Consider the following 27,627-nt stretch of genomic DNA (forward strand, 5'->3'; position numbering starts at 1 on the left):
AGCCGTTCCTGAGTCTGGTGGTGCGCCCTTTCAAGCTTCTGTGTCTTCCGCCTGATGGGAGAAGGGGTACAGAGGCGCACACTGGGGCGGCAGAGGGGCAGCACGGTGGCGCTGCGGGAAAAGCTGCTGCCTCCCAGCGCCAGAGACCCGGGTTCGATCCTAACTACAGGTGCTGTCTGTACGGAGTTTGCACATTCTCCCTGTCACTGCGTGGGATTCCTCCCGCATCCCACAGATGTATAGGTTTGTAGGTAAATTTGGCTTTGGTCAAAATTGTCAATTGTCCCTATTGTAAATTGTGTGTATGGTAGTGTTAGTGTACGGGGATTGCTGGTTGGTGCGGTCTCGGAGGCCCAAAGGGCCTGTTTCTGCACTGTATCTCTAAAACTAAAAACTAAAACTCACAGTTAATAATCCTATTTCACATCCTGCATGTGATGGAGTTCTACAGATGGACAAAGGCCCTTGGGTGTGTTGGCCTCCGTGTCCATCTGCTGAACGCTGATCCTGGGCGAGATGGGGACGGGGCAGATTGTGTTGGAGCAGCAACGTTCAGCGTCTGCGTTATGTCCCTGTGCGCGCAGACAATGAATTTGCTGACTGTTTACTCCGCGGTGAACCTTGAGTCCATTAAGACCATAACTCGGAGCAGAATTAGGCCATTCAGCCCACTCATTCATGGCAGATTTTTCCACTCAACCACATTCTCCTGCTGAGACACCTTGAACATTCCTGTCAAATTAGCCCTTCAGCTAAATTCTGCAAAGTACAACCTTTAATTGTGTAATTCTATTCTTGGAAAAGTCCTTCGATTCCTGGCATTGTATCATAGATCATAAGACGTGGGAGAGAATTAGACCATTCAGCCCATCGGGTTTGCCTTACCATTTGATCATGGCTGATTTATTTTACCCCCTCAACCCCATTCTCCCTGTAACCTTTGACATCCTTACTAATCTACTACCTATCTATCTCTGCTTTAAAAATATCAATTGACTTGGCCTCCACAGTTGTCTGCGCCAATTAATTCCGCAGATTCACCACCCTCGGACTAAAAATATTCCTCCTCATCTCCATTGTGATTTTCTGTCATTCTCACCACAAAACCCAGCGCTTCCACAGTATCAGTGAACAATTCAAGTGCTAGTCCATGTATTAGTTGCTGCAAAAACTCAGCATCTGATGAATTTGCCCACCCAGGGAATTTAAACGCTGCAGGAACTTGTTAGATTTTGCCGCAGAGTGTGTCGGTGCTGCAGTTTGCTCCAGGTCGACTTCACTTTCTTTTGTATTTTTGTACAAACTTGAAGCACTCTGCAGAATGGTCAATGCAGCAGGATTATTGCCGTACTGACTAAATAATTGCACACTCCTGTGTATCACTGCTAACTGGAAGATTTCCAGAGGAGAAGAGAATGGACATATTGAGAACACAGTGCAGGATCCTGGGCCGTTGCTACCATCTGCTGGTCGCACCTTGTCATTACAGTGAATGCTGAGGGCATGCGTCACTATACTCTGATGCAGGAACATGTGAACTAGGAATAGGAATACTTTATTGCCACATGTGACTAGGCACAATGAGATTCTTTGCTGCATACACAATGTATACAGATAGCAGCCACCTATGGCGCAGACCAAGTTCCAATGTACGCGGCTCCTCCTTTTGTCCCCCCCCCCACGCAGGGTCCCCATTGTCCTTTGTCTCCCCCCCCCCCCCCACAGTCTATTGTTCTCCCCCCACCTCCCTCATGGTGATCCCCCCACACCGGGTCCTCCATTGTTCTTCCCCTCCTCCCTCACGGTGGTCCTCCACGCTCTCACCGACCGTCTACCGCGCCTCAACCCGCGAGGCATCGCCGCGGCCGCGAGGCCCCTTTGTCGCGAGGCTTCACCGCTCAAGTAGGAATCAGTCATTCAGACCCTCGTGTCTTCTCTGCCTGTCAATAAGACCGGGCTGCACTGACTATAACCTCAACACCTCAGCTCCCTCTACTTACAGTAACCTTTCAACCCCTTGTTTATTAAGACTTCTATTGCCTTAAAAATAGTCAAAGATAATTAGGTTTGCACAGCAGGGCAGTGGTAGAATTGCTGCACTTACAGCGCCAGGGACCCGGGTTCAATCCTGACCTCGGGTGCTGTCTGTACGGAGTTTGGGTTTTTTGTACCCGTAACCGCGTGGGTTTTCTCCGAGTGCTCCAGGCTCCTCCCACACTCCAAAGACGTACAGGTCCATCGATTAATTGGCAAGGAAAGAGATTACTCAGTGTAATAACAAGGGACTGGTTTATAGCAAAGAAAACAGCACCAGCCTCAGCAGCCTCTCCTTATAACACAACCCCACACAGTCCCGGCAACATGAATCTTTTCTGCAGCCTTGCCAGCTTTAAGGAGAGGAGGTGAAGAAGGCAGTATGGAAGGAAGCATGAGGGAAAGCAAAGTCAACAGATTGTCCATGAGCAAGGAGAGACTGTTCCCAGCTTTACAGCGCCAGGGACCCGGGTTTGATCCTGACTACGGGTGTTGTTTGTACGAAGTTTGTATGTTCTCCCCTTGGCCCGCGTGGGTTTACTCTGGAGTCTCTGGTTACCTCCCACACTTCAAAGACGTACAGGTTTGTAAGCTAATTGGCTTGGTTAAATTGTAAATTGTTCCTAGTGTATGTAGCAAAGCGTTAATGTGTGGGGATCTCAAGTTGGCACAGACCCGGTGGGTCAAAGGGCCTGTTTCCATGCTCTCTCTTAATTAAACTAAACTAAACTAAAAGATGGCAGTAGAGGCCAAGTCATTGGGTATTTTCAAAGCGGAGATTGGTAGGTTTTAGATTAGTATGGGTGTGAAAGATTACACAGGAGAATGGTGTTGAGAGGAAAATATAGATCAACCATGATCAAATTGTGGATCAAACTCGATGGGCTGAATTGTGTAAATCGCTGCTATGTCTTATGATCTCTGATATGATGCCTGGAATTGAAGGACAGAAGATTAAAATTACACAATCTACTGTTGTATTTCCCAGAATTTAGGTGTAGGGCTGATCTGGCAGAAATGGTCAAGATATCTCAGCGAACCTATGGTGCAGGTGTAGATAAACTCGCCTGTCAGGGTCTGGACTTGGGTGGTGATTGATCATCAGCTCCCCTCATGATCACTTCTAGCCTCCAAACATATAATTGAGGAAGGTACACAAAATTGCTGGGGAAACTCAGCGGGTGCAGCAGCATCTATGGAGTGAAGGAAATAGGCGACATTTCGAGCCGAAACCCTTCTTCAGACTGATGGGGGGTGGGAGAAAGAAGGAAAAGGGGAGGAGGAGGAGGAGCCCGAGGGCGGGCGGATGGGAGGGTGGGAGGAGACAGCTAGAGGGTTAAGGAAGGGGAGGAGACAGCAAGGGCTAGCAAAATTGGGAGAATTCAATGTTAATGCCATACGGACGCAAGGTCCCCAGACGGAATATGAGGTGCTGTTCCTCCAATTTCCGCTGTTGCTCACTCTGGCAATGGAGGAGACCCAGGGCAGAGAGGTCGGATTGGGAATGGGAGGGGGAGTTGAAGTGCTGAGCCACCGGGAGTTCAGGTAGGTTATTGCGGACTGAGCGGAGGTGTTCGGCGAAACGATCGCCCAACCTACGCTTGGCGATATAATTGAGGAATACTGAGCTAATCAGAGAGAGCTGTCACAGTGCAGAAACAGGCTGTGTGGCACATCATGTCCGTGTGGATCCCATTGCAGGTACATCATCAGGGAAAGTACTCAGAATCAGCCCCCACAATGTGGGGAGGATTACAAACATACAACAGTAGACCACAGGAACAGGCCCTTTGGCCCATCATGTTTGTGCCAAAAATGTTGCCAAGTTCTACTACACATAATTCATTTCCTTGAATTCCCTGCGTATCCATGTGGCTATCTAAAAGTCTCTTAAAGCCACTTTTGTAGCTGCCTCCACCACCACCTCTGGCCACGAGTTCCAAGCATCCACTACCCTCTGTGTAAAAAAAAAATGCCCCACACATCTCCTTTAAATTTTCACCCCCTGACCTTCAGGCTTTGCCACAGGTATTTGCCATTTCCACCCTGGGAGAAAGGTTCTGACTGTCCACCCTATCTATGCCTCTCATAGCTTTATGTACTTTATCAGATCTCCCCCTCAACCTCCAACACTTCAGAGAAGACAATCCAAGTCAGTCTAATCTCTCCATGTAGCTAATGCCCTCTAATCCATGCAGCATTCTGATAAACCTCCTCTCCAAATCCTCCATATCTTTCTATAATGGGCCGACCAGAACTGCACACAATGCTCCAAATGTGGCCGAACCATATATCTCAAAGTCTATTCTGGAAGTCTAACCTGAGACAGATTGAAATGATAAAATGATCATCGGGTTTCAAACCACAAGCGGTTAGTGTAGGAGTTCCTCGGACTGAGGAAGTCTTCACTGTCTTTTTCTTACACATTTAATGCAAGACAACGTTTGATTAAAGATAGTTCGAAGGTCCTCTATTAAGTAGACGGGAGGTCAGGACTGCTCTCCTCTCACCACTAGCGAGCGGTCCTGACCTCCCATCTACCTCATTGGAGACTTTCAAACTACTGTATCTTTACTCACTTTTCTTCCCTTTCCCATCGGGCAAGAGGTACAGAAGTGTGCAAACACACACCCCCAGATTCAGGCACATCTTCCCAGCAGTTATCATGCAACTGAACTGTCCTATCACCACCAATCTAACTCACTGGAGACCTTTGAACTGTCTTTAATTGGATCTTATCTAGCACTAAATGTTGTACACTTCATCCTTTATCTGTACACTGTGGACATCTTGATGGTAATAAATATAGTCTTTTCATTGAATGGGCAGCACACAACGAAGTGAAAAGCTTTTCACTCTACCATCGAGACACAATAATAAACTAAACTAAACTAAACTGAGCAGCTCCCAACATCAGCAGGGTCTGAGTGTGATCCCCAGGTATTGATGATGTAATGCCCAGCGTTCGTATCTATTGGTGGACATGACGCTGTATTCCTATTGGTTTCACAGTAGTGTCTTATTTCTATTGGTTACGTTTGCAACCTAGACTTCTATTGGCCGCAGCGAAGTTGCCATGGGTACATTCCCTACGCACGGGTCTTGTTCAGAGTGAGGCCGTCAGTCAGGATAAATATTCTGTGTGTGAGGCTCTCTGTGTGAAATAAGTCGAATTGACTGAGTCTCTTGCCCAGAGTAGGGGAATCGAGGACCAGAGGACATAGGTTCAAGGTGAAGGGGAAAAGATTTAATAGGAATCCGAGGGGTAACATTCTCACACAAAAGGTGGTGGATGTATGGAACAAGCTGCCAGAGGAGGTAATTGAGGCTGGGTCTATCCCATCGTTTAAGAGACAGTTAAGGGCCTGTCCCACTTACGCGACCTTTACAGGCGACTGCCGGCACTCGTTGAATGGACAGTAGGAGACTTCTCACGTCCATACAGGCGACCCCTGGCGACAGCCTGTATGGTTGTGAGAGGTCTCCTATGGTCGTGAGAGGTCGTGAGAAGAGTCGTAGCGTCTTTCTGGTCGCCGCTGAATTTTCAACATGTTGAAAATTTCGGCGACCTATCACGGGTGCCAGCAGTCGCCTGTAAAGGTCACATAAGTGGGACAGGCCCTTTAGACAGGTACATGGATAGGACAGGTTTGGAGGGATATGAACCAAGCACAGGCACGAGGGACTAGTGTAGCTGGGACATTGTTGGCCGGTTTGGGCAAGTTGGGCCGAAGGGCCTGTTTCCACACTGTATCACTCTATGATTCTATGACTTTATGAAAGAAAACCATGACAACATTCCAACTCTTTGTAGAAGTTTTTAGTAAATCAGCACGATTAGCATCAAGGCTGTAAGATCGTAAGAGATAGATCAACACAACACAGGCCCCAGTGGCGCAGTGGTAGAGTTGCTGCCTCATCACGCCAGAAACCCAGGTTCGATCCTGACCACAGCTGCTGTCTGTATGGAATTGTTTACGTTCTCTCCGTTACCGCATGGGTTTTCTCTGGGTGCTCCGGTTTCCTCCCACACGCCAAAGACGTACAGGTTTATAGTTTGTAGTAGCTTTGGTATAATTGTAAATTGTTCCTCATGTGTAGGATCGTGCTAGCGTTTGGGGAGATTGCTAGTCGGCGTGGACTCGGTGGGCCGAAGGATCTGTTTCTGCGATGTAACTCTAAAGACCAAAGTCTAAAAAGTCTAAAGAAGGAAAGACCAGAGTGGGACGTATTTAATTATGTCTGGTGCTTTTTCAAGGCAGGGTAAAGTGTAGATGAAGTCAATGACGGGAAGTTTGGTCAATGTGATGGACTGGGCTACATCCACTACTCTCTGCAATTTCTTGCTGCCTTAGGCAGAGCTGTTCCCAAACCAGGTTATGGTGCAACCAACCAGTATGCTTTCTATGGTCCATCTGTCAAAGTTTGTGAGAGTTACTGGTGCTTCCTGAAGTCAATAACTATCTCCTTTGTCTTACTGACATTGAGGCAGAGCTTATTGTCCTGACACCATGTCACTAAGTTCTCTATCTCCTTCCTGTACTCCATCTCATCATTGTTCATGATTCAGCCCCTCACAGCGGTGTTCGTCTGCAAACTGGTTGGTGGAGTTTGAGCTGAAATTGGCCAAATAATCATTAGCGTAAAGGGAGTGAAGCAGTTGACTCAGTACGCACCAGTCTGTGTGATGCACTGGGCTACATCCACTACTCTCTGTAATCTCTAGAAACAAGGAACTGCAGATGCTAGTTTACACTAAGGATACATAGTGCTGGAGTAACTCAGTGGGTCAGGCAGCAGCACAGGAGAACAAGGGTAGGTGACATTTCCAGTCTGAAGAATGGTCCCGACCTGAAATGTCACCTGTGGGAACAGCTCCATCCAAGACCTCAATAAATTGCAGAGAATTGTGGACGCAGCCCAGACCACCACACAAACCAACCTCCCTTCCATTGATTCCACTTCACGCTGCCTCGGCAAGGTCACCGACATAATCAAGGACAAGTCTCACCCTGGGCACTCCAGCTTCTCCCTTCACCCATCAGGCAAGAGGTATAGAAGTGTGAAAACACACACCTCCAGATTCAGGGACAGTTTCTTCTCAGCTATTATCAGGCAACTGAACCACCCTATCACCAAGTGGAGCGCACTCCTGGCCGTCCATCTACCTCATTGGAGACCTTCAAACTATCTTTACTTTAATCAGGCTTTACTGGACTGTATCTTGCACTAAATGTTATTCTCTTTAACCTGGAACTGTACACTGTGGACGGCTTGTTGTAATCAGCTATAGTCTTTATACTGACTGGATAGCTAGCAACAAAAGTTTATCATAGTACTTCATACACATGACAATAAAGTAAACCAAACTAAATTAAACATGCTGTTCAAGAAGGAACTGCAGATGCTGGAAGATCGAAGGTACACAAAATTGCTGGAGAAACTCAGCGAGTGCAGCAGCATCTATGGAGCGAAGGAAATAGGCGACGTTTCGGTCTGAAGAAGGGTTTCGGCCCGAAACGTCACCTATTTCCTTCGCTCCATAGATGCTGCTGCACCCGCTGAGTTTCTCCAGCAATTTTGTGTACCTTAAATTAAACATGCTGCCTGACCCACTGAGTTACTCCAGCATTTTGTGTCCTTCTCTGCAATTTCTTTCTGTCTGTGACTCCAGACGCACCAACATGGTTGACTCCTCAGATCAGGGGTAGTAATAGTAGTGTCCTCATCCTGTGAAGAGATTAAAGTAAGCCGATATTGGCGGTGGGGAGATTGCTGTGCCAGTAAGTGACTGCAGTTTAAGTCGAGGGTTTGGACTGCATTCTGTGCAGGAGCCTGCAGGGGGTGGTGCAGTCTGCAGCAGTGCTGTGTTGTGACAGCAAGGCTCCTGCATGCACTGGCGCCCTGCTCCCTGGCAGCAGCGCAGCGCCTGCAACCCTGGCCGCAGCCTGGCAGCGTTTGTCCTCCTGTCGCCCTGTGTCTCAGAGCTCGGGTCCCCTCATTGTCCACTTCTAACCTGCAGACATCTCATTGAGAAACTACTCAGAGAAAGTTGCTCAGTCTGAATAAGTGTCTCACCCCAAGACATCACCCGTTCCTTCTCTCCAGAGATGCTGCCTGGCCCGCTGAGTTAATCCAGCTTTTTCTGTCTATCTTCGGTTTAAACCAGCAACTACAGTTCCATCCTACACAAATCAGAGAGAGCTGTCACAGTGCAGAAGCAGGCTGTTTGGCTCATCAGGTTCATGTGGATCTCATTGCAAGTACATCACCAGAGAAGTACTCAGAATCAGCCCCCACCAGGTGAGGAGAATTAAAGCATACAACATTTCAGCCCTTCGGCCCATAATGTTTGTGCCAAACAAATTAAACTACACATAATTCATATCCTTGAATTCCCTGCATATTCATGTGCCTATCCCAAAGTGTCTGAACGCCACCCATCGTATCTGTCTCCACCACCAACCCTGGCAACATGTTCCAGGCACTCAACACCTTCTGTGTAAAAAATCTTGCCCTGCACATCTCCTTTAAACTTCACTCTCTGACCTTCAAGCTTTGTCTCTGGTATTTGCCCTGGGAAGAAGGTTCTGACTGCCCACCCTATCTATGCCTCTTATAGCTTTATCTACTTCTATCAGGTCTCCTCTCAACCTCCAACACTTCAGAGAAAACAATGCAAGTCAGTTTAATTAGTCTAGTTTAGTTTATTTTCCCTGTACTAACCTCTCGCTGTAACGTAGGCCCTGTAATCCAGGCATCATTCTGGTAAACCTCCTCTGCACCCTCTCCTAAGCCTCCACATCCTTCCTGTAATGAGGTGACCAGAACTGCATGCGATATTCCAAACGATCGTGTGGCATGCAGCGCTGCACTGCAAGACTGCACTGATTTACGGAGTGTGTGGGGATAGTGGTGGAGGTTGCAGGATGCTGGCCCTGCATCACCTGAAGGGTGCTCACCACTGCCAGTGAATGCTCATCAATCCTCTCACATCGCAATTAATGCACACGCACCCCTTGCTGATCGGGGGAACGAGCAGAGCTGTTGTGTATCAGGGTGGACGCAGGCGGTAACCAAAGGCTGAACAATTGTTCATAGTTTATATGTTCATAAGTTCTAGGAACACAATTAGGCCATTCAGCCCATCAAGTCTACTCCACCATTCAATCGTGGTTGATCTATGTTTCCCTCTCAACTCCATTCTCCTGAATAAACTCCACAGATTCAGCACCCTCTGACTAAAGAAATTCTTCCTCATCTCCTTTCTAAAGATACGCCGTTTTATTCTGAGGCTGTGCCCTCTAGTCCTCGTCTCTCCCACTAGTGGAAACATCCTCTCCACATACACTCTGTCTGTCTTTAGGTCCGGGGAGCTTCAAAAGCTTGTCTTGATGGGCTGTCATCGCGTGTCTGGAGAGGAGCGGAGACATGGAGCTCATGTGGACCTCCCCCAGATCAGACCGTGGACACTGTCCCCCATCCCCCATGTGTCGTTGCTGCTCTCCCCTGTCACCGGCCCTCTGCCCTCCCCATCAACCCATTGACACGAGAGAGGCTGCTTCAAACGTTAACTGGTCCTGAAAGGACACAAAGTGCTGGAGTAACTCAGCGGGTCAGGCAGCATCTCTGGAAACATGGTTTCGGATCGGGACGCTTCTTCAAAGTTTTAACTGTTCCTGTTTTCTCAATGTCATCAATGGGTGGGAGGGGTAGGTACTCAGCCCACGATTCGTTGCTGTCACAGTGACCGATGTCAGATCGGATACTTGACCTGTTCCCCGCTCTCTCCCAGGTTTTTCCTCAACCCTCGGGCTCTTTGCTCAGCACCTCCATCCTCAGATGGTTCTCTTTGCACCCTCGGACTTTGGGTTAGTCTGGAGAGGAGCTTTAGATTTGCACAGGACCCTCTCAACATAGCTGTTCCTGAACCTGGTGGTGTGGGACTTCAGGCTGTAGCCTGATGGTAGCAATGAGAAGAGATCATGGCCCAGAGGTGGGGATCCTTAATCATCCTTCTTCTTGAGGTAACACCTGGTGTAGATGCTTCCGATGGTGCCCATGATGTACCGGGCTACGTCCACCATTCTCTGTAGCCGCTTGTGTTCCTGTGCGTTGGAATTGACGTCCCAGACCATGATGCAACCTGTCAGGATACTCTCTGCAATGCAGCTATCAAAGTTTATGAAAGTATTCGTTGACATGCCAAATCTCTTTAAACTTCAGGGTCAGACGAGTTCCTGCTGGTTCTCTGTTAATGTGGCATCAAGAAAAGCTGAGAGCACTGGATACCGGACAATTCCCCGATTCTAGTGCCGAAGTCCAATGCTCCATGTCCTCTTGTTCAAGCACAACTACAACACTGGCATCTTAGTTTAGTTTTGTTCAGTTTATTGTCACGTGTACCGAGGTACAGTGAAAAGCTTATGTTGCATGCTAACCAGTCAGTGGAAAGACTATACATGATTACAATAGATCCATCCACAGTGTACAGATAGATACATGATGAAGGGAAAAATAGTATGCCTACTTTTCCTGTAGGTACATCACAGTCGAAGGGAGGTCGAAGGAGATCGAAGGAGGTCGTCTTCACTCTCCACTATTCGGTGTCCAATTGTCCCGAAGTTAGTCGTAGCTAATCGTAGCTAGTCAAGCTGGTCTTCAACATAGTCGAAGGAGGCCGAATGAGGTCTTCTGCATAGTCGAAGGAAGACTTCAACATGTCATTTTTTTAAAAGTCGCCAATTAGGTCGCCCAAGTGTGACTGCCCCTTTATGGTCGATACAAACCTTCCTGGTGGTAGTCATTGAGGGGCGGCATAGTTGGTGCAACGCTAGAGTTGCTAACTCACAGCTCTGGAGACCTGCGTTCGATCCAGACTACAGATGTTATCTATACCGAATTTGTACATTGACCATGTGACCATGTGGGTTTTCTCCAGGTGCTCCAGTTTACTCCCACACTCCAAGGGCGTACAGGTTTGTAGGTTAATAGGTTTCAGTAAAATTGTAAATTGTCCCTAGCGTGTAGGATAGTGCTAGTGTACAGGCTGATCTCTGGTCGGAGCAGACTCGGTGGGCCGATGGGCCTGTTTCCACGCTGTATCTCTAAAGCCTAAAATCAAAAGAAACAGGTGACTTTGCTAGGGGACTGGACTGATGGAGGTTTCAAATGATTGAAGCATTTGCAATCAGCAGACGGTGGAAAGGATGAGGTTGAAGATGTCGTTGAAGTCTGGCCAATTGATTGGTGCACAATTTCAGAACCTGTCGAGGGATTCAATCCCCCGGGGAGTGCAGGAGAGAATCAGAACTCGGTACTGTGTGAAGCGACTGTGAACTCTCCCACCTCGTTCCCAGCACTCCCATGCCCACCCTGACCTCACGGAGAATTGCCCCCTCCTCCCCTTAATGATCCCCCTTGGGTGCTGTCTGTGTGGAGTTTGCATGTTCTCCCTGTGACCGCGTGAGTTTTCTCCGGGTGCTCCAGTTTCCTCCCACACTCCAAAGACGTATGGGTTTGTAGGTTATTTGAGCGATGGTCGGCATGGAATCATTAGGCCGAAGGGCCTGTTTGTGTGCTGTATCTCTAAACCAGAAACTAAACTAAATTAAATTAAAGTTCTATTCTGGACTAGATGTGGCAGGGCTGCAGAGCTTTGGCCTGACTGCATGACAAGGCATCTCTGTCCACTGCGAGCTGCTTCCACCACTAGGGTGGGATGCAGCATCACCAGGTTGGTCCCTCACTTCCTGGCCTCCTGGTGCGGTTCCTGGCCTGGGCAGCTCACTAAAGCAGGTCTGCTGCGCTGATGGTGATTGAATTTGATCCTCTCTAAGAATTGGCATGACCCAGTAAGGATGCTATCACTCAGAAACAAAATCGCAGCAGAGCATGAGAATATCCTGTTGCCAAGTGTTTACAGCTTCTTCAACAATGAGCATGTAGCTTCTGGTTAATTGAAAGTGACCAATATTGATCATCTACTCACCGTGTGCTGGTACAGCAGAAGCACGGTGTTGAAAAGATGCCAGATGTGATATGGAATCAGATTGCTTTATCTTGTGCCTGTCAAAATGTGTGCAATCTGATATCCTTCATTCACTTGTCAATCATTCCAAAACAAGCGGTGGATTCAGACTGGACTGATAGGAAATGCTGGAGTATCTCAGCGGGTCAGGCAGCATCTCTGGAGAAAAAGAATAGATGATGTTTCGGGTTGAATCCCTTCCTGTCAGAGTCTTTGTCAGAGAGCATCCACAAGTCCACACACAAATACAGGTTAGAGTTACTGCCAACTGATTTGGGTTTACAAACTGATTGAAAGACATGAACCCGCACGATTTTGATGCACGATTATTTGCTTGCCAGTTAGACTCGCAACATCTTTGCAACATCACTGTCACCACAATCAATTCACATACATTCCCAACTACTTCACATGCATTGAATCAGTCTGGTGTGTTGACTGCTGATAGGTTGGAGACAGCAGTCGTCCTGAATGGAGTAAAGTCTCATTTCCAGGTGGAGATGTCATTGGCAAGACTGTCATTGGTGTCTGCCTCAGGTGGTGAGGTGACACAGCGTTTGATCAGTGTTATTTTGATGCTGTTGATTGGTGCCAGAAAGTCAAGACTAGGAGAATTGCCGATTCCTTCTAAAGGGCCTGTCCCACTGCGGGGACCTAATTTGCGAGTTTAGAAGAGTTTGCCCTCGACTCATACTCACAGCATGGTTGACACGAGGCCCTAGGAGGTCTTTGTAACTTTCCTTCATGCTCGCGTACTCAAGGCCTCAGTTAGGTCGCGGCGTTTTTTTAGCAAGCTGTAAAATTCCCGCGAGTAAAAAAAGGTCGCCATGGAAAAAATTGATATTTGACTCATAGGTTTAGTCGAGGTAGGTCGTGGTAGCTCCTAATACTATTATAGGTAATCAAAGGTAATCTAAGGTAATTGAAGGTAGTCGAAGGTAAAGCTCGTTGAGAAAAAATAGTTAAGTAAACCAACCGGTAATGTTAAATGCCCGCTAAACTTTATTAAAAGTTGTCTGGCTTCTTAAAAGTGTCTCCACTCCTTCTCCCCCCCTTCTCTCCCCTTCTCCCCCCCCCCCCTTCTCCCCCCTTCTCCCCCCTTCTCTCCCCCTCTCTCCCCTTCTCTCCCCCTCTCCCCTTCTCTCCCCCCTCCCTCTCTCCGCGCTCTCTAAAGGACTTACCGTACACTGTGCCAGCCGTCTTTTACCTTCCTGTTCATCGCGGGTGTAAATTTCAGACAGCGCTCTCCCGCATTCCCTGGCCCCCGCCTTTGCTGTGTGTGTGTGTGTGTGTGTGAGTGTGTGTGTGTGTGTGTGTGTGTGTGTATGTGTGAGTGTGTGTGTGCAGACGGTCGATCCGGCTCGCGGTTTCATCGCTGACGGTCGATCCAGCTCGAGGTTTTTCAGGCGAGTGCCCTCGAGCTTGAAGGTCGAAGACAGTCGCTGAAAAGTTGCGTTAGTGGGACAGGCCCTTTAAGCTCCAGAGAATCTGCCAAGACTGAACTCAGGAAAAGAATGAGGGTGAATTTCAGACCAACTGACAGTGGAGCTAGTAAAATACTTTACAGTTTGTTGTAGATAATTTCTGCGCCTACTGAGTAGACTGTGATCTTTTTGTTTTTCGCCGTTGAAAGTTAGTCTAGTCTGGCACTCGACTAAAGTCCATGCCATGTCAAACTCTCACACCCTCCCGGAGGTCAGTCTGTTGTTTGTTGTGGCCAACCAGTGAATTCCACGCTATCTTTCACCAACCTTTCCAGAAGCTGCCACTGTTTTCTGCTTTTTACTTTATCCCTTATCAGTATGAGAGAAACATGAGGGCACAGTGGTGCTGCTGACCATGGATGCTGTCTGTGTGGAGTTTCCAAGCTCTCCCTATGACCACGTGGGTTTCCACAGGAGATTTCCTACCCCATCCCAATGATGTGCGTGTATGTAAGTTACTTGCCCTATGTAAAATTGCCCCTAGTGTGTAGGGAGTGGATGTAAAGGTGGATAGTGTGAATGGGTGATCCATTGTCAACATGGACTTGGTGGGCAAAAGGGCTTCTTTCCATGTTGTATCTCTGAGTTAAATATCAAAACTAAATAGGTTCTGCAGTGATCTCAGTGCCTGATTCAGCAACCTCACACTCACATCAATCAAAATCCAAACTGGGAACAGAAGCTTCAAAATCCAGAAAGTTGTTAAAAACAGATGCTGATATTGATCATTGGCAGCAGAGTGAATCAATGCTTGCATTGATCCAGCTTCCACACGAATCTTCCCTTTTATAGAGTGAGCGGACATTTTCTACCACTGAAACCTTTGAGGTCAGGATGATGAACAGCCGCTGAGGAACATTGTGACCAATCTGCATCTATGATCATTATTTGGGAGGCAGTGTAGCTGGAATTTATTTATCCCCATTCCCATTCCCTTGGGAAAGTGGAGGTGAGCTGCCTTCTTGAACTCCTGCTGTGCTTCTGGCGAATGTGCTTCCACATTCCCACAAAAACAGGCCTTGTCATACCCCACAAAAACAGGCCTTTTGGCCCAACTCATCTATGCCGACCAACATATCGCATTTAAGCTAATCCGATTTGCCTTCATTTGGCCATAGCCCTCTAAACCTTTCTTATTCACATACCAGTCCAAATGTCTTTTGAATGTTGTTATTGCACCTGCCTCAACTACCTGCTCTGGCAGCTCGTTTGATACTCTCACCAGCCTCTAAGAGGAAAGCCCTCAGGTTACTATTACATTTTTCCCCTCTCACAAATCCTAAGTCCTCTGGTTCTTGATTCTCTTCCTCTGGATAACAAGTTGTCCCTCAAGTTCCTATTAAATCTTTCCCCCTTCACCTCTAGTTTTTGTTTTTCCTATCCTGTGTAAAAGACTCTGCATTCACCTTATTTATTCCACTCATCATTTTATACAACTTTATAAGATCACGCCTCAGCCCTCTGCGCTTAAGGAATTAAGTCCGAGTCTGCCAAACCTCTCCCTATTACTCAGCCCTTCAGTCCTGATAACAAGACATTTTTCATGTTCGGCACAGACATTGTGGGCCAAAAGATCTGGTTCTGGACAGTACTGTTGTTCTATGTTCTAAATTTCCAAAAGGGGCTAATTCACAAATCAGAAATAGTGAAGAGTGCTTCAATCTCTCGAACGTAAACGGGGACAGTACTGGAGCAAAGGCTATACATGGAGCAGAATTCTTGAAATTAACTCACGTAAACAGTTTCAATCCACACAGAGCAAACCCAACATGGAGGTGGTTGGAACTGGGGTTAGTTTCAGCTTTTATTAGGATGGAATGCACCAGTGTAGCGTACCAGCACATCTGAAAGGTTAAATGGCATTATTTCATTTTCCGGCAACGTTTCAAGAATGTTTATTTAGGGTACATTATGACACCTTCATGTCTACAAAAAAAAGCATTAGGAAATAAATATGTGAACAGGGCTGTAAAAATATCAGTCATCTGGCAGTTAGATTTAGTGTAATTATGGAAGAGCACAGTGATAGACCAAGTATAAAGGGTAGACAATATGCAACATCCTAATTTTGGCCTCCCCATGGATGTCATGACTTATGGAGTATAATAAAACAATGCAGAGAATTCAGTCAATGAGTTCTTATGAACAAGCCATCAGTGCAGGTGATTCAGAGTCAGACAGAGTGGAAACAAGCCATTCGGCCCAACTTGCCCATGCCGAACAACATGTCCCACCTACACTATTCCCACCTGCCCGCACTTGGCTCAAACGCTCTAAACATATCCTATCCATGTACCTGTCCAAATGTCTCTTAAATGCCCCTTATGATAGTACCTGAAAATGCTTGGTGCTTTTGTAAATGCTTAGTGATTTTATCTTGCACTAAATGTTATACCCTTTATCATATATCCGTACACTGTGGACAGCATGATTGTAATCATGTATAGTCTTTCTGCTGACTGGTTCGCACATGACAAAAGCTTTTCACTGTACCTCGGTACACGTGACAATAAACTAAACTACACTATACACAGGAACAATTCAATATACATGTCTTATACATATACAACAATTAAAGTTTGCAACCAACGGGTTGTTTATTATATGGTAATCAACACTGATAAAGATATATTAAGACATAATACAATTATTCAATAATCAGAAATACTAGGTAACCATAATAGTGCAAAACTGATGCTCACAGTGCAACCAAAGACAGTCCATAAAAGAACATAGTTGCTGAGGTTAGTGTTGAGTAGTGTTCAAGAGCATGATGTTAGAACCAATCCAAGACCAGTGATCAATACCTGAATTGAAGTGATTTAATAATCTGTTGCCATCCACAGGGGGAATGTGATGAGCGGGCGATATTAGGTTTCTACATTTTTTTTCCATAAATGCATCTTTTGAATTTCAGCCACACACAGCAGCAAGCTATCAATGTCTGAACCTTGTGTGTGGTTCCAATCCACTTATGAGTCATGAGTGTCATCTGTACCTACAGCGGAACAATGCCATTCTTACTTGCTGCAGCTTTACAGGCACCAATGCAATAACACACTGATAATGCAGAATAATTAATAATATGATCAATTTATAGCCGTAATGGTGCAAATTCACAGTTGGTAGTGCAACCAAAACATAGGCCATGGAGACCACAGTTGCTGAGGTTAGTGTTATATCATGTTCAACAGCTTGATTGTTGCTGAGAAGAAGCTGTTCTTGAACCTGGAGTCACAGTTCTCAGGCTCCTGTACCTTCTTCCCAGTGTTCGTACTGAGATGAGAGCATTGGCAGGATGGTGTGGAGTCTTGGATGTTATTGGCTTTATTTTTATCCCTTCAATGGTTAATAATTTTCTCATTTTAGTGAAGAAAGAACTTGAAATAACCTGAAGCAGATTATTTAAGAGGTTAGAATGTGCTTCAAAACCAATCAATAATTTTGAGGTGTCAGGGCAATTTGTATTTATTCGCAGTTTTGATATTATGCAATGAACCCATGTGTTTCTCACAAAGTCTGTGGACTGAAAGCTGGTGCAGGCTGGTGTAAGTTTACAATTAAAGCCAAGGACTTGGAGCTTGTTGAATAAGTCGTTGATTTTTTTTGTCTTAAAAGAAGAAAGACGAAGAAAAGGGGAGTGATGGCAGGGTTTATGGAGAGGACTTCAGATTGAATGCTGCAGCACAAAACTTGGAATGCCCGGGCTAACAGGGGAGTGCACAAAGCTAAGGGGGTGGCAGAGAAAGAAAGACACAAGGTTATCAGTGGGTGTGCAAATGGTTGAGAAGGTGGAACACGCCTGATATGATGTGCGAGTGAGATTTGGGGCAGGCATGGAAGATGTGGATAAGTGGAACTCCGTGGAGCCTGGAGATAGGAGGCCGGCAGAAGATTGCGATGACGAAGATATCAACGAAGATTTTGGCAGCAGTCAATGTTACACTGGATGCATCTGGCACAATGCATCTGATGACCAACAGATCATGATGCCTGGATTATCTGCCCTCGCCAGTGTTGATGCAAGGAGACTCGAGACCCGGTGGATATTCATCCTGAACTGTGACACAAGGGATTCAGTCTCCGTCTCATTGGGGGGGGGGAAAGCAACTTTCAGTAATGCAGCAGTGCGCTAAAGTCTCAACATAGATCATGTGCCGGATTCAATATTGAGTATGGATTGATGTTCCACTGACTGGGGTCAGAGAGTTATCGCTGCACCAAGGAGACACCTCACCTCCCTCAGCACTTAATTATATTGCAGTTCTTTCAATATACAAACTAGCTGACTGCCACGTTGAATTACTGAAAATGCAGGAAATACCCGGCGGTTCAGGCAGCCTCCGCAGGACAAACGTTGCATGTTTCAGATCAAAGCATTTTCTTCCGCCGAGTATTTCCCTCGATGTTCTTTTTATTTCAGATTTCCAGGATCCGCGGTTTTCTTGTACTTTCAATTACCAAAGATGAATGATATCGGCACCACCGCTTCTCAAAAAGTTGCGGGTTCCCTCGTTCAAATGGCCAGAGAGGGAGAGCGCTGGGTTCCCCCTCCAGTGGAATAGAACGGGATGGGGAGTGGGAAGAAACAAAGAGGTGGTTGGTTAGTGGGGGCGTGGGGGGCTTCGGAAAAATGAAGACGAAGAAGACAAAAAAGTAAAGCACACTTGTTTAACCGTTACGGGGGGGGGTCTGTAGTGTTTAGCTGTGGGCAGTCAGGACGCATCCTGAAATCATGGAGTCACAAGAAACAAAACACAAAGTGCTGGAGTAACTCAGCGGGTCAGGCAACATCTCTGGAGTGTATGAATAGGCGGCGTTTCGGGGCGAGACCTTTCTTTAGACTGATTGTGGTGGGGTTGAGAGAGGTGGAAAATAAGTGGGGATGTGTCAACGAGTTACAAGAGACTGCAGATGCTGGAATCTGGAGCAAAAACAAACCGTTGGAGGAATTCAACCGTCGGGCAGCATCTGTGGTGGGGAAGGAATTGTCGCTGTTCCCGGTCAAGACCTTGCATTAGGACTGAGAATGGAGAGGGATGATCGCAAATATAAAGCGGAACGGGGAGGTGTGAGAACAGTGCACCGACAAGATTGGAACATTATAAAAATGGTTAAACATTAATAAACATGCTCCCTGGTAAATGAAGAATAATTTCCTTGTATCCCATGCGGACTGAGGAGCTTCCTAACTGCGGCGACATTCATTGTTTATCAATTATTCAGGGTTGCAAAGTGAACGAGCGATAATGTTTTCCACTTTACACAAAATGGTTAGATTAGCAGTTGCTAATCTGTAGAATCTGTGCATGCATCGAGCGCCAGGCTGATGTGCACGTAATGCACAGTGCCTGGCTATCAGTTTACATATATTTCTTGTAACCCGAGAACGGAAATCGCAAATGCTAGGGCCAGAAAATGGGTTCAATTTGGTTTTATGAGGAGATACTACAGGATAATGTACTGAAAGTCTACCAAAGTGCACGCAAGTTGCCAGACCTACACAGTTCCTGAATGAATCATTAATGACATGGTGAAAGAGTCATAATGCTCTCTCACTAATGCCCACTAATGATCCCTCCATACCTAATGCGCGGCCTGGATGGTTCGGGCCAGTACCTAAGAGAATACACATCTTAATGCCTTAAACTTTCCCGTGTCTGCCCTCCCCGTCTGCGAGTCCATTGCGGAGAGCAGTCAGTTGTTGGAACCATTTTCAGAGTTTCAAACATGGACTTGGTGCTGAGAAGATCTGTCTCAGGTAGGGTTAACCGAGGGGTCCCTTCGTACAAATTAACGCGGCCGGGTTGTCACCAATTACGGGCGATTAATTTTCACCGTAGTTTAAACAAAAGAAAAACGCCTCTCGTGTTTCCGTCTGCAGTCCGAAAGATATTGCATTTGACTCGTATAGAATAACGTTCACCAATATCTGTTTATGTTGATGATCTGGGATTAATTGTTGAACTTGATAGAGACATGTAACCAACGCCCAGTTCCTGCAGGCGAATGAAGAGCTCTCCGTGATGCCCTCGAGCGGAGAGCGCTTTGGGGTGCTGACCTGCGCGGAGTTATCCTTGGTGCTGACCGGCACTGAGCTCTCCTTGGTGCTGACCGGCACGGAGCTATCCTTGCCGCTGACCAGCGCTGAGCTCGCCTTGGGGCTGAGCAGCGAGGAGCTCTCCTTGGTGCTGGCGAGCGGGGGGTGCGCTCCGTCGTGCTGGATTAAGGGTAGCTTGCCTGGGTGCTAAATGTGTGTTCGCCAACTGTTGGGGTACCTGGAGCGCACACCCGCCCGCGGCGGTTCATATAATTAATAACGTTGATGTTGAAAGCTAAATACAGCCTTGCATAAACGGCAACGTACTGGAATTTTGTACCTGAATTTGTGGTATTGTTGTAAGGCATATGCAATACTCCGGCATTTTAGCAGCTCAAGATTTCTTCAGTGTAATGTTTAAGAGTAATTTTGTTTGGGGGTAATTATCTGACTTTATGAACATGAACTGAATGAATAAAACACAAGTAGTTTACCATATATAGGTGGGAAACTCTGGAATCTCAGCAAGCGAGACAGCATCTGTGGAGAGAGAAACTCCATTATATTGAAGTAGGGATGGGCTGGTTAGCGAGGGCTGGCAGTCATGTTCTGCGCATTACTATTCTGCCCACTCCCTATTTCAGTTGCAACTTGAAGTCCCTGGTAATCAATTGAGACTGATTCTGACCTTCTTCCATGTGGCCCAGAGAAGTTGAAGCTGATTGCACCCCATTCAATAGACATCTAATAACAAAAAGACTGCAAATGAAATTACTGTACCAAGAACTATGAGCTTCCCTCATCTGTGATGCCTCGCTCTGTACGTGTGCATTTTATGCACATTTAAATCTTGGCACTGTGCTTTGTTTTTGTGTAACTATGTGGGTGTTAAGGTCATGCTTGATTCATCGTACAGCTATGTTAATCAACCAACTGGGTTTTGGTTTCTTTGATGAGAGAGAACTATGCCTTCCATTTGCAGCGAATGGGCGATGAGGTGAAAATAAAATAAACAGGGGTGCATAAAGCAGCAAAGTAGACCCCACATCAAAGAGATCAAAGGAGAAGTAAAAAGTTTTTAAAAAATGAAACCATTCCCTAATATTTATAATCCTGGGCAGCCACGCCCATCATTGATAATGGAACAAGATAGATGGGCTGAGTAATCTTCAACTGTTCCCATGTTATTTAATGGAGGGTCCGTCAATACTATTTTCCACATTGTACAAGAAGGTGTCTAAATGTTTGTGGACTGATTATTGATGCTTCTCACAGACTTTACCTCTTAAATTTATCTTCACCTCTACCCCATCCCCATCCTCATGTAACATTTCCTAGACCTGCAGATCCTTTAACATTCTCTGTTGTTAGTCCACAGTTCTCTCCAATCACATTCTCACTGTGTTGAATTTTAGCTTTTCACTGAACCTCAGTACACATTACATTTATTAAAATCTTTCCTACATCATCATCAATTAATCTACATACTTTTAAAACTCGGTGTGTGTGTGTGTGTGTATGTCTGTGTGTGTGTGTATGTCTGTGTGAGTATATGTGCATCTGTGTGATTGTATGTGCGTCTGTGTGAGTGTATGTGCGTCTGTGTGAGTGTATGTGTGTTTGTGTGAGCGTGTGTGTGTGAGCGTGTGTGTGTGAGCGTGTGTGTGAGCGTATGTGTGTGAGCGTATGTGTGTGAGCGTGTGTGTGAGCGTGTGTGTGTGAGCGTGTGTGTGAGCGTGTGTGTGTGTGTGTGTGAGTGTGTGTGAGTGTGTGTGTGAGAGTGTGTGTGAGAGTGTGTGTGAGAGTGTGTGTGTGTGAGAGTGTGTGTGTGTGAGTGTGTGTGTGAGAGTGTGTGTGTGAGAGTGTGTGTGTGAGAGTGTGTGTGTGTGAGTGTGTGTGTGAGTGTGTGTGAGAGTGTGTGTGTGAGAGTGTGAGTGTGTGTGTGTGAGAGTGTGTGTGAGAGTGTGTGTGTGAGTGTGTGTGTGAGTGTGTGTGTGTGAGTGTGTGTGTGAGAGTGTGTGTGTGAGAGTGTGCGTGTGAGAGTGTGTGAGACATTTTTCTCATTTCGCTAGCGATTTTACTTCCTCCACTTCCCCCCCTCCCCCCCCCCCCCCTCTCCCGGCCCGGCTCCATCACGCTGGCCAAAGGCAAAGATCGCCTGCTCCACCTGCTGCTTTTCGCCGTCCTCGCTGGCTTGCACTGTCCGAAAATCCCGCGCGTCAACAGCCTCTCGGCCCACAGGCGCATTGAGGGTGTACGCAGCATCTTGACGGCGTACGCCTAGCACGTGGTGTCAGGCCGCCCCCTCCCCTTGCAACCGCGCATTGCGGGAACAGACCCAACAGGTCTGCACTTGGTCTAGTAAATTTCTAAAACTTTCCAAATTCCTGATCTCCTTTTCCTTCACCCTGCATATTTCAAGACCCAACTTTGCAGTTCCTTGTCAATAGTTGCTGATTTATCACAAATACTTAAGTTAAGTGAAATTAACTAATTGGTTCTTGGCGTTCCAGCTTTTATTGAATATTTGGAAATCAGCTTACATACATTCTCTGTTGCCATTCTGCTCCTGGCTTGCCCTATTTATTTACCTCAGCTAAAGAGAATGTTAAGACCTCTTAGGGTGGAAAGAGAAAGTGATTTAATCACACATATTTTCCTCTTTACACAGTTGAAAAAGATGTGCCTCTGATTAATTCAATAATAAGAGAGAATCATTGTTGGACATGGAAATCTGATTAAAAAATGACACCCAAACAACTTGTTTTCTGCTATCGCTCTTTTTGTACCTGGAAAAATGAAGAAGTACAGCAGAGGAACAGGTTCTTCAGCCCACAATGTCTGCACCAACCATTTAAATTCATTCCATCTGCCTGCAGATATTGCACACCTTTACATTCCCTACCAAACGATGCCTCCTAATGCCTCCTCAACATCGCTTTGCATCTAGTTCTATCTGCCCAGGCCATGCAATCCAGCCACCTACCACTTTCTATTTTCAGGTCTCCACTCGACCTCTGACATTCCAGAGAAAACAATCCAAGTCGGTCCAACCTCTCTGAATAATTAATGCTCTCCAATCCAGATAACATCCTGGGGAACCTCTCTGCCCCACTCCAAAGCATTCACATCATTCCTAAAGTGTGGCAAACAGAACTGCACACAATACAACAAAGGTGGCCTAACCAAAGCTTTATGCATCTGCAACATAACTTATCAACTTTTATACTAATATATCTCCTCCCAGATTTCCAACTGATCTACATCCCGCTGAGTCCTCTGACAACCTTCCGTGCTATCTACAACTCTATACAGTGAAAGCTGATTGATTTTCCAATAATACAGATTCAATTCATCCAAATTAATTTCAGTGAGTGAAGACAACCTTGTAAATTTTGCCATAGTTTAATAAGTAGGATTGGCAAAACATATTGTGCAGAGTTATGAGCAATGTGATTTAAAACCCATTATAGCAGTAACATTTTCAACCATTGTTGACATATTTTGTGTAGGCAGTCTTGTATTTTAATGTTTTTAGCCAGTAACATTTTATTAATATTTCTGGAACCACATTCTCAAACCAGCTCCAGTGATCTGAGTTGCAATGCATAAATGTGAAAATGGAAAACCTTCATCATAGGTCAGCTTGAGCTTTTGGGTTTCAGCGTTGAGAGATGGCCTCTTTATTTTCAGCATTTCTTTTGTCCTTCACGATTTCCTGCTGTCAGGTTTGTTTTCTTTTAAGCTCCACTCAGTTAAAATGAATCTCATGTCAGGATTTTGCACAGAATCTCTGATGAACCCAATCTTTGAAATTGGAATGATACAACTATGTTGCTGCAGGTTGCAATAATTGGGCCTATTCCCTATTTTTGTAGTTTCTTTTCCTTCTCTTTCCCTCTCTCTCACTCTCATCGTCAATATTTACCTCTTTAATGCAGCAACTTTGATGTAATCATTGACCAAATATGTCCAGCAGAGGCCTGAACAGGCAACAATGGATACTTAGGAGGCTGGTAAATGCATAGAAACATAGAAAAATACGTGCAGGAGTAGGTCATTCGGCCCTTCTAGCCAGCAATGCTATTTAATATGATCACGGCTAAGATCAGTACTCCCGTTCCTGCTTTTCCCTATATCATTTGATTCCTGTAGCCACAAGAGCTAATTGTTGTTAGCCCAGGTGATTGTTGTTACATTTGGTTTCACCTAGAAGTACTTATAGGCCAAATAATGATTCTGGCTTATTATGTGGCCTTCTGATTCCAGAGAATGCTTCTTTATTGAACTGTCTATAAGACCAATGCAATTAGGAAATAAAGGGGACAATTCCTCAACCTGAACAATGTACTCAGGATGCCCCAGTTTCCATCTTCAAACTCATTTCTATTCAACCTGAGATCTTTGGAGAATGATTATTGTGCTGTGGTGAGGTAGATGGGACATTGCAGTCTATAACTGGAACCTTTCCTTAATCCGTTATTGTGGTGCCTGCAGTAAATATGTGCAATGGTCCTGCTGAATGGTGGAGTAGACTTGAGGGATGGATAGTCTATTCCTTTTTCTGGTCTCACTATCTTCACATAGCGCAGTGATGCATCGCAGTTGATAGGCTTTTCCAAAGACAACACCAACTATTCATTAGGTAGACACAAAATGCTGGAGTAATTCAGCAGGTCAGGCAGCATTTCTGGAGAAAAAGATTAGATGTTGTTTTGATTCGGAAATCCTCTTCAAACTGAAGGGTAGACTGAAAGATTGGAAGATAGTCTTCAGACAGAAATTCTATCTTTCAGTGTGAAGAAAGATACCGACCCAAAATATCACCTATTCCTTTTTACCAGAGATGCTACCAGACCAGCTGAGTTACTCCATTGTTTTGTGTCTGTCTTTGGTATAAAATAGCATCTGCAGTTCCTTCCTATCAGCTATACATTTCCAACTAATTCAGGGAGAATGGTTATAATGATTGCAGTGTGCTGCATATCAAGGTGGTAGAAGCAGATTCAAGAGTCAACCTCTGAAGGGAATTGGATACCAACCTGAGACAAATGCAGGTGTCTTGGGAAGAGTGGGGGGAGTGGGACTAATTTGAGAGTGCAGAAATTAATGGCTCAATCATCCAGGAAATCGTTCTTTAGGGATATTTAGTGAAATTAAAATGCTCTGTTGAAACAAATAGCTGCATTTCATGGTCCTCCCAACTAGAATAATCGCTAAATTGCTTTCTGACACTTTGAATTTTTGAAGAGCACACAAAGTTATAATTGAGAATGAACCCATCTGCACTTGCCTGACATAATATTATTATGTAGCTAAATGAAGCAGCTTTAAATAGAGTAATGGATATTGGTGAGATATTAACCCTGAGCCCAACATCGGTTGTGTGTGCACAAACCCAGACACCATTTACAGGGAACACACAAATGCAGTTAAGTACAGAAATCCAAATAGTTCCAGTCCTTCAGCTCATTCCGATACTAGGATTTCACAAAAAGGCTCATCAAATACAGCTGCAGGTACTAGAAACCTGAAACTAGAAACAGAAAATACTAGAAATACTCAGCAGGACAGGCAGCATCTGTAGAGAGAGAAACCGTTGCATTTACCTCTTAAACACAAACTAAGTAGTTGTAAAACGGTGGGCCTGTCCTTTCAAATATAAATATCATTTAATAGTGTGATGCCTTCAGTTCTGACAAACAAGCCTCAGGCACTGAGGATTGACTTTAACAAGTAACTCAGCGGGTTAGCCAGCATCCCTGGAGAAGATGGATAGGTGACATTTTGGGTCGGAACCCTTCTTCAGACTGAAGAAGGTATCTAACCCAAATCGTCACCTATCCATGTTCTGCAGGGATGCTGAGTTACTCCAGCACTTTGTATCTTTCCAGCATCTGCGGTTACTTGTTTCCAGACTTTAACAAATGTATAGTCTCAGCTCTTCAGAATTTAATTAGTTTAGTTTAGTTTAGCGATACAGCATGGAATCAGGCCCTTCGGCCCACCTAGTCCACAACAGCCAGCGATCCCCGCACATTAAGACTACCTTACACAAACTATGGACAATTTTACAATTTTACCAAGCCAATTAACCTACAAACCTGTATGTCTTTGGAGTGTGGGAGGAAACCAAAAATCTTGGAAAAAACCCACGCAGGTCACGGCGAGAACGTACAAGCTCCATACAGACAGCACCTGTAGTCGGGATCGAACCCGGATATCTGGCACATTTGAAATATTGTGAAGAGTTTTTGGCCCCATATCTGAGGAAGGATGTGCTGGCATTGGACAAGGTCCAGAAGAGGTTTTCAAGAATGATCCCGGCGATGATTGGATTAACTTATGAGGAGCATTTGATGGCTCTCGGCTTGTTCTCATTAGAGTTTAGAAGGATGAGGGGGAAATCTCATTTAAACCTACTGAATAATGAAAGGCCTAGAGTGGACCTAAAGAATATGTTTCCAGTAGTGGGAGAGTCTAGGTCCAGAGGATGCAGATTCAGAATAAAAGTATGTACCTTCAGAATAGAGATGACAAGGAATTTCATTAGCCAGAGGGTGGTAAATCTGTGAAATTCATTGCCACAGACGGCCGTGGAGACCAAGTCATTGGGTATTTATACAATGGAGATTGATAGCTTCTTGATTAATAAGGGCATCAATGATTATGGGGGAAAGGCAGGAGAATGGGAAGAGTAGCCATTTGATTGAATGGCAGAACAGACACGATGGTCTGAATAACCTAATTCTGCTCCCATGTTTGATGGTCTTATGATCTTTCCAAGGTCTGGACAGATTGCGAAAAAGGCCAGAATTTGAATCATTTGTCTGTAATTTCACCACAAATCCTGCTGCATCATTGTATTCATTCTTGTTGATGAATTAACTGCCACTCATTACGACAGTTGGCTAATTACAAAATTCACTCAAAGACGCCTCGTGCTTGCAGCAATTTTGAAGATGATCTCCTCTACAGTGAAGGCTCACAGCTGCTTCACTTGTGAAATGTCAGCACGATGCATGTTGATGGTGTAATTGTAGAATCTCCCACCACCTGGAATTTACAACCCAACCAATGAGTTGCTCTGTGATTAGGTAGAATTTATGGCTCAAAAGCAGGCCATGAAAATCTAAAGTCCTGCAGAAGCTGGCAATCTGAGATCAAAACAGGAAACACTAAGCAGGGTCAGGCAGCATCTTTGGAAAGAGAAATAGAATTGGGAAGGAGAAAACCAAGAGTTATGAGTGTTAAATTGTACCAACAATAGAACAATATGTAGAAACAATGGAACAATGAAAATCTTACTTGAATCAGTATCACATGCCTGTAACGTAATGCCCATAGATACTATATAATGTACAAAATTCAATCAGTTAATCGCCAATATTAGTGCAAAAAAAAAGACAAAAGACAGTCCATAGTTGCTGAGGTTAGTGTTGTGCAGTGATCAAGAGCCTGATGTTTGCTGGGAAGAAGCTGTTCTTGAACCTGGTGGTCATAGTTTTCAGAATCCTATACTTTCTTCCCAATGGTTGGAGTAAGATGAGACCAATGGCTATCAAGCTAAAGTGTGGGTGGGAGGGATAGCCCACAACAGTGTTTTGGACCTTATGTATATCAGAACAGGAGGTTACAAGGTGGGATAGGAATGGGATGGGGAAGTGGCAGGCAACAGTATGTTCAGCATCTCCTCTGCAGACTCCACAAAGTGATCATGAGGTGTGCATTTGATTGCTCTCCTGTAGAGAGGACACACTGTGAGCTCTATGTGCAGTGCAATAGATTGGAAGAAGTGCAGATGAATTACTGCTTCACCTGAAAGTAATATTTAGTTCACAAGTTCTACCAAGTTCAACAAAATTTGACTACCAAGCACATATTCTCTTCCCCTTCCCTCTTGATACTTTGAAGGGACTGTTCTCTAATCCACTCTTCCATCTCCCCCTCCTCTCACATCACTTTCTCCTGCAACCAGACAAGGTGCAACATCTTCCCTTTCACCTCTAGCTTTCCCACCATCCTGGGACCTAAACTGA

The 27,627-nt window shown here is 45.4% G+C and overlaps 1 protein-coding gene across 7 annotated transcripts in view; it reads left to right on the forward strand.

Annotated features, from left to right (window-relative positions):
• Positions 1 to 27,627, forward strand: part of fgf13 (fibroblast growth factor 13) — a 312,099-nt gene that overhangs the window by 181,867 nt on the left and 102,605 nt on the right. Inside the window, exon 1 of one of the 7 annotated variants that reach the window (XM_033030317.1) lies at positions 19,196 to 19,309. The exons of the other annotated variants lie outside the window; for them this stretch is intronic. Within the exon in view, the coding sequence (XP_032886208.1) occupies positions 19,279 to 19,309 (31 nt within the window). The 5' untranslated portion in view covers positions 19,196 to 19,278. Of the gene's footprint in view, positions 1 to 19,195; positions 19,310 to 27,627 lie in introns of those variants that run through there. 7 annotated transcript variants of the gene reach the window in all.

Source organism: Amblyraja radiata, chromosome 12 (genome assembly GCF_010909765.2).
Source record: "Amblyraja radiata isolate CabotCenter1 chromosome 12, sAmbRad1.1.pri, whole genome shotgun sequence".
In the NCBI taxonomy this organism is placed as follows: Eukaryota; Metazoa; Chordata; class Chondrichthyes; order Rajiformes; family Rajidae; genus Amblyraja; species Amblyraja radiata.